This window comes from Phalacrocorax carbo, chromosome 5, assembly GCF_963921805.1.
Source record: "Phalacrocorax carbo chromosome 5, bPhaCar2.1, whole genome shotgun sequence".
Lineage (NCBI taxonomy): Eukaryota > Metazoa > Chordata > Aves > Suliformes > Phalacrocoracidae > Phalacrocorax > Phalacrocorax carbo.
Window position 1 is genome coordinate 38,769,724 of NC_087517.1, and position 14,757 is coordinate 38,784,480.

The following is a 14,757-nucleotide window of genomic DNA, read 5'->3' on the forward strand; positions in this document are numbered from 1 at the left end:
ATGATGTGCAAAATTCTTTTACAAGCAAGTATCTGTTTTAGGAACACCACGTACTCAATCTGGAATAAATAACTTAATGTAATCCACAACTGTAAAAATGCTCTGTACTGTAATTTAACACTAAATTAGATGTAAAAGTTATGTGGTTTTTCGATTGTTAATTTGCAATACTCTTTGTTGATATTTCAGTTAAACAGTGATACATTTTTGGTTTACCTGTGATGAAGTGCTGTGTGTGGGCCTAGACATCGCATTGACATTGGTCACAGCAGCAAAACTGCTATGGGGTTCTGGTTCTGCATGTTGAAAGGAGAATGTCTCAAACCTAGCATTACGTTCGCCTGTCACAAAAGATAAGAATAAAAAAAAAAAGCATACCGTCTGTTGTCTATTAGACTAAAGATATTTTTCCATACAGTAATAGTAAAGTCATTTCTAGAGGCCCAAAGCTAACCATTTATGATTTAACGAATACTAAAAAAAGCCATCTAAATAAACGCTTGTTACTCATCCTGTCATTGTTGTTCCACAAAGCTCATCCCTCTCCTTCTACGAATGATTTCTTCTCATGGAACCAGCTTCATATGGGCAAATCCTGCTTCCTTTTTCAGAAGCTGCCATAGCAAATGCAATCAGACTTACAGGAACACTCCTCAGTGTTCCCTAACAGTGCTTCATCTCACTAATGTACCAGTCCTCTAAGCTCTCACTGACAGTTCTTGCTGAATGATAAAACAAAACTGGCAGCAAGGGTCTCCATGTGGTCCACTGCTTCAGACAAATTGTAATTTTTGTTTATTCTTAGTCAGTCCCAGTGTAAGCAGCATTTAGGGGGATTCAGAATTTAACCACCTATGTTCTGCTTTCCTTCTACCTTAATTTCCAGTAAAACAAGATAACTCAGATTTAACATCCCAGCGAATAAAAGAATCAGTGTGTTCCAACATGGGAAAAGAGGTAAGACTGATCCTAAAGACTGTATTGCACATGCTGGGTCAAGGACATGAACTCTCATATCCCAGGCAGCTCTGCAGCTAGCTCCCTGGCACACAGCTTTATTTTTGGCCTTGTTCATCAGGCTGACCTTCCCCATGGATAATTTCTCCTAGACAGAGCCCAAATTAGGAATAAATATGTAGTACTACACCCGTAGCACTAATAAGCTAGAACTTCTGCTGCTGCTCACGAATACACCACATAGCAGTCTTCTGGCATTGGGAAACTATGATCCTTATGATATAAGGTTACTTTTTTTTATTCCATTAACTCAAAGAACTAAATACTATTGGCAGCAGACTAAATGCAACTTCAACAGGTTTATAGCAAGAGGTTTTCGCTCTTATTAGTGCTCCCAAGTAACTCCAATTGTTGATCTCAGTGTGCATGAGTGTACACTTAAGGAAACAATGTGGTTGCAAGGAACACTGTGCCAACATCCACGTTTTGGGAACCAGAGACTGGTTAGGGGAGTGGTTGGCATAGAAAAAAGGATCGCTGATGGCAAGAGGGGACAGGGCACAACACTCCCCTGCAGAGACAGGCACAGAGCGTAACAGAAGACTGTACAGCAGAGGGGAAGACTGTAATGCACAAGGGGAATGATGCAGAGAAAAAGAACTTCATCTAAATTAGAGACAGTTTTCAGTCTGTCCAAAACCACCTTTTACTCTCTCCTGTAATTTTCTAATCAAAAGGGTTTTTAGGTTTGGGGTTTGTTTTTTTTTTTAGACCATAATTTTTCTTAAATTATCTCTGCAGTAATTCCCATATCTCCAGCTCTACTGCAAGACTACACTAGCAGTTTTACCTGGATATGCAACAGAAGTGTATTTTTCCACAATGTTAAGCGATCATTTATATCTTTTAATTCTTTCTTAGGGGAAATTTTAAACTAATATAGTTTGTTCTCTTACTCAGTAATTAATTTTCTTCACCTGCCTTGTGAGGAATTTTGCCAAAAGTTTTCCAAAAGTTCACATAAATGAATCTGTAATAGAATGTTAGTTTTTAAATTCTAATAGCCTAGAGAGGTAAGATGTTATTTATCTCTACAATAGTACGCTTAATTATCACATTATTCTACAGAACTTTCAGAGCATTTTCTGTTAACTTACCAAGTGCTGAAGCAGAGATTCAATGGCTTAAAATATAAAGATAACAAGGGTGAAAACACTAATTATAAGCACTGGCTACCCACAAGTCCTCTTAAAAGTCTGGAAGGAAACCAGAACCACAGATGACAGTATAAAACAAATGAAACGTAGCTGACCAAAGATGCCAGGAATAGTAAATGTTTGGTTGGGCACATGATTTGACAGATAACTTTGCAATTCAGTCTGTTTCACTGACTACTATTAAAAAAAACCCTTCATATTAAGAATAATGACACCCAGTATTAGAAAAACACAGCTGGACTGCTGAGCAGTTTCCTTTAAGAGTATTCCAAAAATAAAATACAGAAGCTTGTCTCATTTTGTAATATATATTCAAGAAGAAAGAGAAAGATTATTATGCTTTAAAATAGCACATTATTTTCATGGTGTCATAAGTCCATTTCTTCATTCCTGTACGGCTGCATACAGTATCCATTTTGGACACAATTCTTGAAGCCCAGTGATAACAAACTAATTTATACACAACATATTTCTAAAGAAGTAGTTCCATCTTAAACAATACCATTTTTCTCTTACCTACTGCTGTCTCACTTAGATGTCTTTTCTTTCTTCCTTCCGACAGCTGGTCAGATGTTCCTGACACTGACTGAGATTTGGAATTAGATAAACAACCAGTGCTCCACTGTTTGACAGAAACGTTATGTTGATTACAGTCTACAACAGAAAAAGCATGTATCAGGTTGAAAATGTATCTTCCACTGGTGTAATTTACAGGTAATTTCAACTGCTGAAGTATTTAGAATGGAAAAAACAGACTTCTGATAGGACTCCAAATAGTAAACAGTACGGTGGTCAGGCACCTGTGTCTGCAGAGAAACCATGGTCCAATCGCCCCCCACTTGTGCTACTGCCCTTCTATGGCTCTGATGGGATCATTTCAGTGCCACCAAGGAGAACCTGACACTGTGGTCTGGGAAAAGATTCCTCTTGCACCTAAAGCTTTAGCCAGTTACCTTCTTTGGTAACCTGCTTTGCGGTAAGTTTATGAATTGAACCTCTTCAGGGTAGAAAGTGCTGGCAAATGAACAAAGAATGGTCTTGTAAATATTAAAATATTTTGCTTTACATACCATTGTCTGGAGATACTTTAAACTCCACTCCCAAAGATGAGGTATCAACTGGTTCTCCTTTGACGTCATCCTTCCTTAATAATGTTTCAAAGTATATGTGAAGAGGAATATCTAATAAAAAAAATAAATCCAAAGGGAATGCAGTCTGTACCAGAAAGATGGCAACCTATGAGCCAATGCATTATGCATCATCACTAAAGGTCTAGGAATCAATTGCACAACACTATGTAATATAATCTATAAGCAATACTGCTGCCTTAAGTCCTTCAACCCATGAAGAACAGCAGTGCTGAGTACCTCCTGCGAGGACCAATCGCTTGTCTATATAGCAGCAGTGTCTTCAAACAGTCAAGCCAAAGACAATATAGGAAAAGATGTCCTGAAACTGGTGAGAGCCAAAGGAAAACTCAATGACAATATCCCGAAAAAGTCCATTCAGACATTTCAAAGAAGTGATTCTTGCATGTCTAAATATGAAAATTTGAGGCAAGGTAATTCTCAGCAAGACAGTTATTGTATGAGTGCTATCATCCACTATGGGCAAAGACCTGTAGTCTTTTCCATCAGTTATCTAAGTAATATACAAGATAATATCGAGTAATTGCCTGGAGGTAAGATCTCAAGGTATCTGTCTTTCTATTAACAAGAAGTGAGAGTTATGCCATGGTAAAAACAAATCCATTTTTACCTGTGAAAGTACACTGCCATACATGCTGACCAAGGCAGTATGCTTAAGTGCTTCCAAGCTCTCTAGCACTAAGAGCTCCCAAACGCTGACAAGACAACTCAGATCAAGGTAGGACTCGTAACTAAGGAATGGTCCTGAACAAATCCCAGTGCAGGCGCACACACTTAGAAGATTAACAGCACTTTTTTTGGTGTTCAAAGTCAAAGTAAGAAAGAACAAGGTTGTCTCACTCTGGAATAAACTATGTCTGTACTTGGAATTGCTCCAGAATTGTTCTTCATGAAAACAAGCTCTGGAGGGTATCAAGTGAGAGTAAGACTGGGGTCTTCCCCTCTTGACTAACTCCTGCACAAAACCCTGTGTGGTGGAGAGCACACAGTGCACTTCTCTTGTAATCTGAAAAGCCTTCAGTTCAGCCTTTTTAAGGTTGAATTAAAATTCAGGTAATTAATGCTTTTGGAAATTGTTACTGCTGGGACCCTAAAGGTGATTTCAAGTTACATTCATTCTTTCTTTCTCTGGCAAAGGCTACAGCAGGGCAATGTAACTCATTTCCCAAGGGAGTTCTAACCAAGAATTAGCCTGCAAAAGATCTCAAGTAGTAAGGAATTTACCCACTGATGTGAGGCAGGAAGGCTTAAGAGAAATAGGTCTCTGTCTCAAAAGCCTTTCCGGAAACAGCATTACAAGAAAGAAGAGAAATTAAGTAGAAACAAATATGTCAACATAAGGAGCAGGCTTGAACTGTTATGTTCAGAATGAGAGGAGGTCTGAGGGCACAGCCAAAGCGGAGGCATTAAACTATTTTTATTTACATACAAACCTTAGCCTCATGTGCCTTCGGGACTTACCTGGCAAAAGCTCTCCACATATTGTGCTAGCTAGAAAGAATAATTTATTCCAATTTGATACAGATCTAACTAGATATTTTGTCAAAAGACTAAAGGTGACCTGTAAAAGGTTTTAAACCCCAAGGTTTTTGCTGTGTTTCTGGTATCTGAGTAAAACAAAGTAGGTCTGAAAGGTTTATTAGTCACAACATTTAAGTAAAGAAACAAACAAAATGTTTCTCCTGGTTTTTGTTTGTTTTTTTTTTTTTTTTTTTTTCTTCTTGGGGAATCACCTGCATGTCTCGGATTTTTTTATTATGTACTCCCATATCTTAATTAAAAGGGCAGGAGCATTTGTTATGGTTTATCCGCAGGCTAGGTGCAGAAATACCAGAAGCCCGAACTTCTTAGATGCAAACTACAATTTTCCAGTTATCGGGGTGCAAGTTTAAAGAGGCACTTTTGTGCTGAAGGTATGCTACAACCACTGACATACTTCTGATCAAGACCCTGGGTAATACGGAAACTGTGAAAGCAAGACTTAGAACTGTAAGGACAATTGTACTTCAGAAGCCTGTACGCGAGCGAGCCAGTCCCACTGCGCGATATTACTATGTGGCTTGCAAATTATGATTCTCCTTTGAAAGTAAAAATACATACAAGAGAGAAAAGATCTGAATCTTGAATTTGAATCCCTCCTCACACACACTGAAAAATCAAATTCCCAGAGTTCCAAAATGAAACAAATGCCTATAATATTAAAAAAAAAAAACAAAACAACAAAAAAACCCGAGGAAATTAAAGCGAGAACCTTTTCTTCTACACTGCTGAAAAACTTTTTCTATTCAGAAGAAAGTGTTAAAAGATGTGAGCACACCACAAGTAGTATTTTAAGAAACGTTATTCCTCTGGAAAGGGATAACTAAGGAAGCTGCAAAGAAAACATGAAACTGAAATCAGGCTACCTGACCAAGTTGGAAGATTTCTAGCATGCATTTATTCATGGTAATTCTTTCATATGAAAGAAAATGACAAATAGACTAGTGGTCTTCATGAGGAGGTAGAGACAACGAAGTACACAAAGCACAGACTAGACCATGAATCTAGACTCCCTCAAAAGCAAGGACTGCCTCTGAGCAGGAGATAGTAGGTCTAGCACTTTTCTTCCTGTCTCAAGTATTCCTAGCAAGGCTAAGGCTGCTTGAAAGGAGATGAAATATTCCTCAAAAGAAAGACATTCTTGGTATCAGAAGGAAGCTAAATAACATTTTTCCTCCTCTGTCCTGGCAAAGTGACCAACAGTAGCCACAGTGCAATCCAGAGCCTTTCAGTTTTTTTCTTTTCATGATGATTAGTCTTTTATTCAAGGAAAGAATATTTCAATATTCTTGTTAAACTTCCTAGTCTCCCTTAAAAGTAAGGTAGGAATAAATGCAAGGGACATGGCCTTATATGACCACCCTTGAACAAACTTCTAAAGAAACACTTAAAAAAACTGCCCCAAAACATATACACTGTAGTACAGTGAACTTCGCATATAAGCAGAAACAAGGAAACAATCTGATTAGTGAGACAAGCTGACAGTTACCCAGGAAGTGTGTGGGGACAGCTCTCTGCAGGGATTTGGGAACTACTGTCTAACCCCCCTGGCTCCTGTCCAGCTGGGCTGTCAGAGTCACAGAGTAGGTGATGGAGAGCGTGTATAAAGAAAGATTTAGGAAGTGTTTTTCTCTCTTCTCCACAACAGAGTCCTAATGACTGGGATAATTGCTGTTGCATTGCTGGAGTGAATGTTTTCTTCCCCCTATCTGGTCCTCAGAATAAACTCCTCTTAATTCCATACGTGGGACGTAAACCCATGTAAACCTGCAAGAGTTGAGACCTTCTCAGGATTCTATGTCCACACTTGGAGAACTTGTCACTGGCCAGCAGAGAAGACCCAAATCCAACACTTTAATCCTTGATTTCCTAATACCAGGCTGGAGTATATACACTGTCATTCTGGGAAGACAGTGGATTTGATTAAAGACTCTAGCAGTTCCAGGAAGTCCCAGCCTCACACTCAGGATTTTTTTTGTGGCAAAGCAGCCCCCCCTAACACCAGAATTCCTATACTGGTCAGCAATTACCTGGCAACAGGTTTTTCCTAAAAATAAAAAACAAGAACAAACAAACCAACAAACACCCCCACCCCCCCCCAACAACAACAAACCAAACACACAAAAAAACCCAAACAAAATCCAACAGTATTTGCTGGTATCCAATCCCTTCTGCTGGTAACAGCACTTAATATGCTATTTTTAAACATGAAGTGTTGTCAAGTTGTACCTGCACTAGTTTCAGGGCTAATAAGAGTCAGAAAAAACATATGCATTATTGTTCAAAAAGATTAAAGAATCAGATGACAGAAACCATACACTTCAAAGATCACCAAAAAGGCTGACTGTCACAAAAACAACTAGAAAAACTAATAAAAGCTTTTTCGGCCTAGTCCAAAGGGCCTGAATTGAAAGTGGCTCATGAAAACAACACAACCAAGGTATGGTAGTGTGTTGGCAAAAGCACCATCTAAAGGACTAACGCTGACTGAATCAGACACACCATAAAACACACAAAAACCGACTTAACGAAAAATACTCCCCTGACCATTTTTTCTTGGTTGTAATCACGTTACTGTTATAAAAAATCTAGAATGTCTATTTTTCAAATGTCAGGATGAAATTAAGATTTTCATTTAGTCTAAACCCATATATTTTTCCAGTGGGAGGCTTTCTGTAAGAGAACTAAGTTCTAAAAATCACTCAAAAGAAAAGTTAGTCCATAAACTCTACAGATCTCACAAAGGCAACCACCCTCTGTTAGAGGCATTGCATTTGAGTTACTTACCTGAAGGGAATGATAAGACTGGGTGGAAGGAAGAGTCCAGCTCTTGCACATAATCTAGTATTTTGGATTCCGCACTGTACTCACTACTGCTGAAAGTGGAGGCTGGCACCACACATGGTAACTGAGTTCTAGATGGAAAGGAGACATCTCTAGATGGTGAAATCTGCAAGGATACACAGAAACAAAGGTTAACTCTTCCTTTACTCACTTCCTTCAAATTAGGCCAGAAGGAAAAAAAGAAGAGTGACACTCTTCAATATGAGAAAGGGAAAATATTCCTACAAACTTCAGATAGTCTAAATATGACACGTCCACTTGTGATGGACTATGGCGCACAATACAAAGAATACAAAAATACACTTCAATTAGGGCCAGGAAACAGTTGTCAAGTTTCCAGAGAAAATATAACGGATATTAGTCTATAACATTAGTTATATATATATAATTATATATTATACAATATAATATTATTCTATTCTATATAAAATTATTCTGATATACCCTATGACAAACAAACACCGCTTAACATTCCATTCCAGCACAATATGCATGATATAGATGCACAAACAAAACTGACACCAGACTAAATACAGGGGTCTCTCTCATTAATCCCCTTAGTCATGGTAAGATTCTTAGTATTGATATCATAAGACAGCTTGAGTTTGTACATTTTATTGCAAGACACAATATGAAATGTTCTGAGCACACTATGTACTTATACAACGCAAGAGGACAGAGTCCTTGCCTTGTTATGATTTAAATATCAGATAAGCAACACAAACAAAAGATACAAAGCAATAAATACAGACAGGGATGCACTGAGGATTGATTAATAGGAAGTAAGAGGAATTGCTAGAGAGAGGAGAGCTGCAGAGAAATATTAATTTAGCTGCTTATTTGCAAGACTTGTTAAAGCACGGAAGGTAAAATGATGGATTGCACAGAAGCGGTAGGTGTGAGGAAGCAGGACACTAAGGCAAAAGGCAGGGTGAAATGGACAGGAATAAGCAGCAGAGTGCTGGCAATATACTGAGCTCTGAAAGACAGAAGGAAAGAACTGAATTTGATACTACAGGGCAGCAGTCAACAGCAGTCTGTGCTTCAGAATAAAGCTGCAGAAACACTGCAGGGAAAAAGTGTTGTTTATGCCACTTTCTGCCTTATTGGATACTAGCACTAGTAACCCGAAAGGTACCGACATTTTTAAGAGCTTCCATTGGTTTTTGATACTCTGCCAAATGCTGCAGAATCCTCTAAAGGGGAAGGGAGGGAAGAGGGGCACTGGGGTAATTTGAGGTTCTCAGCCTGATGCTGAGCAAATTGCCAAATTTATGATCTCCTGGAAAAGGATTTCAACATTAAAAAAAGCCTGTAAGAATTAATATAACAGTGGTCGTCTTGATTGTCTTATGGATTCTTATGGAATGAAAGAAAAACATCCAGCAGTTGCATCAGAGGAAAGATGATCAAACGAACATTACTTGTATGTTTAGTACTTCGGCCTTCTGAATCCAAGAAATCTCTGTCTGCTGTTTCCACCCATCTGAAATGTATTCCTAACAGCATCCTGGCTTGTTTCAGGAATAGTGTGGCCAGCAGGAGTAGGGAAGCGATCGTGCCCCTGTACTCAGCACTGGTGAGGCCACACCTCAAATGGTGTGTTCAGTTTTGGGCCCCTCACTACAAGGACATCGAGGTGCTGGGGCGTGTCCAAAGAAGGGCAACGAAGTTGGTGAAGGGTCTGGAGAACAAGTCTTATGAGGAGCGGCTGAGGGAACTGGGGTTGTTTAGTCTGGAGAAGAGGAGGCTGAAGAGAGACCTTATCGCTCTCTACAACTACCTGAAGGGAGGTTGTAGTGAGGTGGGGGTCAGTCTCTTCTCCCTAGTAACAAGCAATAGGACGAGAGGAAATGGCTTCAAGTTGCATCAGGGGAGGTTCAGATTGGATATTAGGAAAAATTTCATTACTGAAAGAGCAGTCAAGCATTGGAACAGGCTGCTCAGAGAGGTGGTAGAGTCACCATTCCTGGAGGTGTTCAAAAAATGTTTAGACGTGGCACTTCAGGGCATGGTTTAGGAAGCATGGTGGTGTTGGGTTGACGGTTGGACTTGATGATCCTAGGAGTCTTTTCCAACCTTAATGATCCTATTCTATGATTGTATGATTCCAGACTGTATTCTAGCAGTGTCACTCATCTGCTAGTGGTACAGTGATTATGTCTACCACATAAAATTCCGCTCCACTTACTGAAGTCAGTTCTACTGTCAGGTAGCATCAGTATTCACAACCCACACTAAGGCAGAAAATATCCCATCAAAAACTTCTCTTTTCCATCTCTTCCCTTCTTCTCCATCAACAAATTCCCTATGCTGGTATTGTATTGTAGGGACTATTAAAATCATGTAAGCATGTTATGATGCAGGAGCAGAGGAGACCCTGTGGTAGTGATGGTGCGGGTGGCTGTCTTTCACATTTTCTTTCCCACAGGAAAACATCAACAGTCCTAAATCCACCTTGATCTCCATACACAGGTGTATGTAGAAGTACTTTCAACTTAATTTGGAAATAATTCTTTTCTAGCCCAGGACTCCTTCAAATCAATGTTTTGTTATTTCCCCATGACACACATATGGGACTCTTCATCTGTCAAACTTCAAATGTCCATGAAGTGTTAGCAGAACTGGGACCTGTGTTTGGAAACACCAGAGGGATAAATGCTAAAGCAAATTTAATGTTTCCTATTATATGGACCATTAAACTAAAGCTTAAAGAGCTTTTAGGTAGTTGATCTACCTTTGATGCAATAAGAGCTTGCTTTTCAAAAATGCACAAAAGTGCATTTTCTCTTGATATTCAGTTTTTAGAAATGAACTAGTTTCCTGAATCTCCACTATTTAAGCTGCCACTGCACCCCCTCTGCTTGCATTTATGTATTTTTTACAGAAATGAATCCACATTACAGTAAACGATAAATCTCTCATTCTTTAAAAAGAAATCCCCAAACACTGATCACTAAAATTACTTAGAAAATATATAGGTAAGACCAACACATATGAACATCCAGTTCTTTAGTCCCAACTCTCTTTAATTCACTTTGGTCCCAAACATATTTAGAATATAGCTTAAAGCTAGCCTGCTCAAAAATACACATACATAGTCAAATAACCTCCACAACCTCTGTCTATTTAGAAACAGTATTAAAATCCAATTGCCAACATTGGTAAATGCCAAATTCTTTCCTCATCTTGTCTGTGGTAAGGGTTACAACACCTTGTGCCTAAATTTGTGCCTCATTTCCTTGAATGCTCTGGCATCAACACCTAAATAATTAAATCTTTCCTTAAGTCAGTTTGCAATTCAAAAGAAAATAGGGACATATATAGAAGCAAGAATAATTTTATTTAAATGCTTGTGAAGCTACTGGAAAAAAGCTGAAAAACTGGCAGCGCCTGTGTTCCCAGCTACTAGATATGGTTTAAATCCCTGATGGACTAGTCTTCCACTGGAAAATGCTGAATCAGTGAACTCATTATGTTTGTCAGGAATGTCAATTTAATCAACTCTTGATGAAAAATTTTCTGAAGCCCTTCATTCTGGAATGAAAGTGTGTTGCTCAAAGAAAGTGCTTCAACTTTATTGAAAGAAAACTGAAGAACTGTTTATTGGAAAACAAAACTCTCCCCCCTTCCAATTCAGTCTAGGACAGAGTCTACAACCCAACTGGCTTTTCCAGCAGTTAATTATTGAGTTTGTAACACAACAACAACAAAATCCACCAAAACTCATCTAAACACAACCCCACAAATAAAACCATTCAGCCACAGCAATGACAAGTGGTTTAATGAAAACCAAGGCATACAGCTTTTAGAAGAGAGGCCTCTACAGCAAGCCTGACTACAATGAAAACCCTTGAGAAAGCGAGATGACTAAACTCTTATCAATTTCCCACCGCTATACTCTATCTCGTACATCTCCTGAAACATTTTTCTTCATTACTAAAATACAAAACCTCATGCTTCCTGAGCAAAAGTAGATATGAAGAATAATATTAATTAAATTGATTCTGTTAAGGAAAAGAAAATGTGCTGTATTGAAGAGGAAATAAGAAGTGTGCAAGCTTTAAATCTTCAACTAAAACAGCAGCTCTGTTTTAAACTTCATAAGAAATGGTGTCACCAACAGAATCTAATTTTCTAGAGTATTATGAATTTTAATCTTCTTGGATTTTTTTTCCCTATTTCTGTTTTATTGGGTCACAGAAAATCTAGTGAGCAATTTATTTTGACATTTAAAACAATTCTTGCACTTGCTTGTGATAAATTGATGCATTAGACAAAGCACGACTGGCTCATGCCTCTATGCTAGAAGGGTCAGAAAGCTGAACAGTACTGGCCAACCATCCTTCTGCAGAGAATAAAGTTTGAGTCTATGAAGCATGTCATAATTGAAAAGAAAAATGTTTTGTGCTTCCAGTTAAAAATTCTGAAGTGAATACTTGCTTCATGGTTTCAGCTACTGATCACTAAAATTCCTACCATTTTTGGAAGCATGCCTAAGTGTAACAGTACAGAGAGCCACAGCTCAATTATGCCAATGTGTATGAATCCAGTAAGTTAATTAAGTTAGCTCAAATACACTCTGCTGAATACCTGTCACGTCTGCTTCTGATTACTCTTATAAGCCTGAAAAAGGCAAGGAAAAAGCATTTATTCCCCTACACACACACACACACTTGGAACTTTTCAGCAATATCAAAGAAGAGATATCCCCCTCAATATTAAAAGCTGTTCTTCAGTAAATGAGCAGCCAACTAAATTGCAGACACTTTATGGGATACAAGAGAACCACCCTGTGAGTGGCTGATGCCTCCTCTTCAAACACCAAACACACTGCTAACTTTAAATACTCCAGGCACGCTATGTACGTCTCAAACCACCAGAGAACTGTCAGCTGCTTCCTTCTGTGTTTTAGCATCTGCCTTAAAGGCCAGCCCACTTCTCAGTGGCCTCCCTCTTCTGCACACAGTGACCTGCTCTTAGCAGAGCTATGCCCCTCTGGCAGAACATACAGTTCAATGAAATGCCTTATTTCACAAGCTGAACATCAGGAATTCCCCAAGCAGGACTTCACTGCAGAGTGCTTTTTGAAAACAGAATACATGGATAGTGAAAGATTGATCTGAAAGCCCCAAATACCTCCTCTCTTAACAGGTAGTGGAGGAGAAGGTTAGACAAAGCATCTAAGACACCTCTACATGGGAAGGCACACAACAGATGGTGTTGATGTACGTACTACATGACAGACCCTCCCTTCAAGTTTCTGTAGACGTCAAATGGATGGACCTTTCCCATACACTAGCCTGCAATCTATACGCAGGTCAGGTACAGCGGAGCAAGCGGCCCTGGGATGTAAAAGAATCTGTCTGCCCCTGGCCCCTCTGAAGCTATCACTAAGGATAAAGTGGCAGACCCTGTGACAGAGATCAGTTTTTCCAGGAAGAAAACTGAGACTTTCATAAAACACTAACAACAACTTACTCAGCATCCGGCTTGTCTCAAATTCAGATTTTTGGTCACTGTCATAAAAGGAGTGGTAGCTTCTACTGCTCTCAGAGACCACCCACCTCTCATACAGATACATGGAATTTAGTTTCTTTAATCCTGTTATAAGCCAATGGGAGATAGACTTTCACCTGCCCTGTGGGAAACGTGAGCTGTCCTCAATATCCTGAAACAACAACCTGTTGTTCAACTAGCAAATCAATTGAAAAAATCAAGGTTAGTGCTTAATCTTTGACCAGTTAAACCAAAAGAAGGAAAGACATGTTAACCCACAACGACATCTTTAAAAATGCCATATAGAAATTAAGAGTAGATGCGATTGGTAAAACACTACAGAAATATCATAAGCTAAAGGTGCAGGACTGTGAAAAGCACACTTCAGGTTTTTCATTCTGGAAAAGAAGAGTTCACAGGCTGACTGGCTTGCCATAAGCCTCACAAAGGATGGATTTAGTTCCACTGGCAGTATCACTGTATCGCAAAGCTAAAGGTGTTCTCCCTTCCTTCTTCCCCAGTAGACAACAGTCTTGTCACACACTCAGAATAGCTGAATGCATAGGAATACTTCTTTTTTTCCCATGCAGGTTTTGCTGATTTTTAGCTAATAGAAGACATTCTTTTTAAACTTCCAGTGTTAAAATAGTAATTTTATCAACTATTATTTTCACTAACTTGGTAATCATAACCAAGGGGTTCTCCTCCCCATATCAGAAGACCAATATACCTACAGAGGTACTACACTGTTTTCACTGAAGCAGGATACATCCTCTTCTTGAAACCAGTTTGCGGGAGGCTCGGCAACACAAAAACATTCCCTGTGTTCATGGCTTTTTAGAAGGCAGCAATGCCAGGAAGCTGTGCAGAAGCAGGCAGTGGAGCCAATATCTAGGGATACCAAGGAGGGGAATGACAACCAGTAGACTCTTCAATACAACTAAGGGGAAATGACTACTTCGCTGTGTGAAAAGCAAAACGTCTAGCTGGCTACTCAATAATATGCTTGATAGTTACTGCTGTAGACAGTACTGCTTCTTTAAATTTGCAGACCAAGGGAGCCAGAGAAAGCAGTAATTGGTAAGTCACAAAGAATTCACCTGTATCTCCTTAAAACGCAAGTAAGCCACAACACAGGACACTATGGTAGAGGAAATGCGATTGTATTCTAGGAAGCAGGTGTTAAAATATTCATCCCCAGACAAACATATCACCTGGCAGAAAACAGGGTACAACTTACACACTATATGCAATATTCTGATTAAGCACCATGTCCGCACACACACCCTTCTCCCTGTCCCTTATTGTCCTTTCCTCCTAGCTACAGACCACTTGCAGATAGCAGACATTTAGCAAGTAAGATAAAGGCTCTGCATGCTAGGTATAATACAAATTATGAAAGTGTGTATATATGTATTCTTCCCTAAATACTGCAAATTAACAAGACTTGGTGAAAGTCTCATATGTATTTATCAAGTGACATCTACAAAAAGTATCATGGGCCCTAAATGGACTGGGAAAGGAGCAGGACACAAAAATCATAGCACTGGCAG

At 39.1% G+C, this 14,757-nt stretch overlaps 1 protein-coding gene across 6 annotated transcripts in view; it reads right to left on the reverse strand.

The window, feature by feature from the left end:
* KANSL1L (KAT8 regulatory NSL complex subunit 1 like) overlaps positions 1–14,757 on the reverse strand; it is a 67,619-nt gene that overhangs the window by 11,948 nt on the left and 40,914 nt on the right. For all 6 annotated transcript variants that reach the window (XR_010373061.1, XR_010373063.1, XR_010373060.1 and 3 more), the window contains 4 exons: positions 7,649–7,811; positions 3,245–3,355; positions 2,691–2,828; positions 217–341 (listed from right to left, as the gene is read on the reverse strand). Coding sequence is in view for 2 of the 6 variants with exons in the window: in XM_064452087.1 (XP_064308157.1) it covers positions 217–341; positions 2,691–2,828; positions 3,245–3,355; positions 7,649–7,811 (537 nt within the window). In the remaining 4 variants the exon portion in view is untranslated. The remainder of the gene's footprint in view (positions 1–216; positions 342–2,690; positions 2,829–3,244; positions 3,356–7,648; positions 7,812–14,757) is intronic.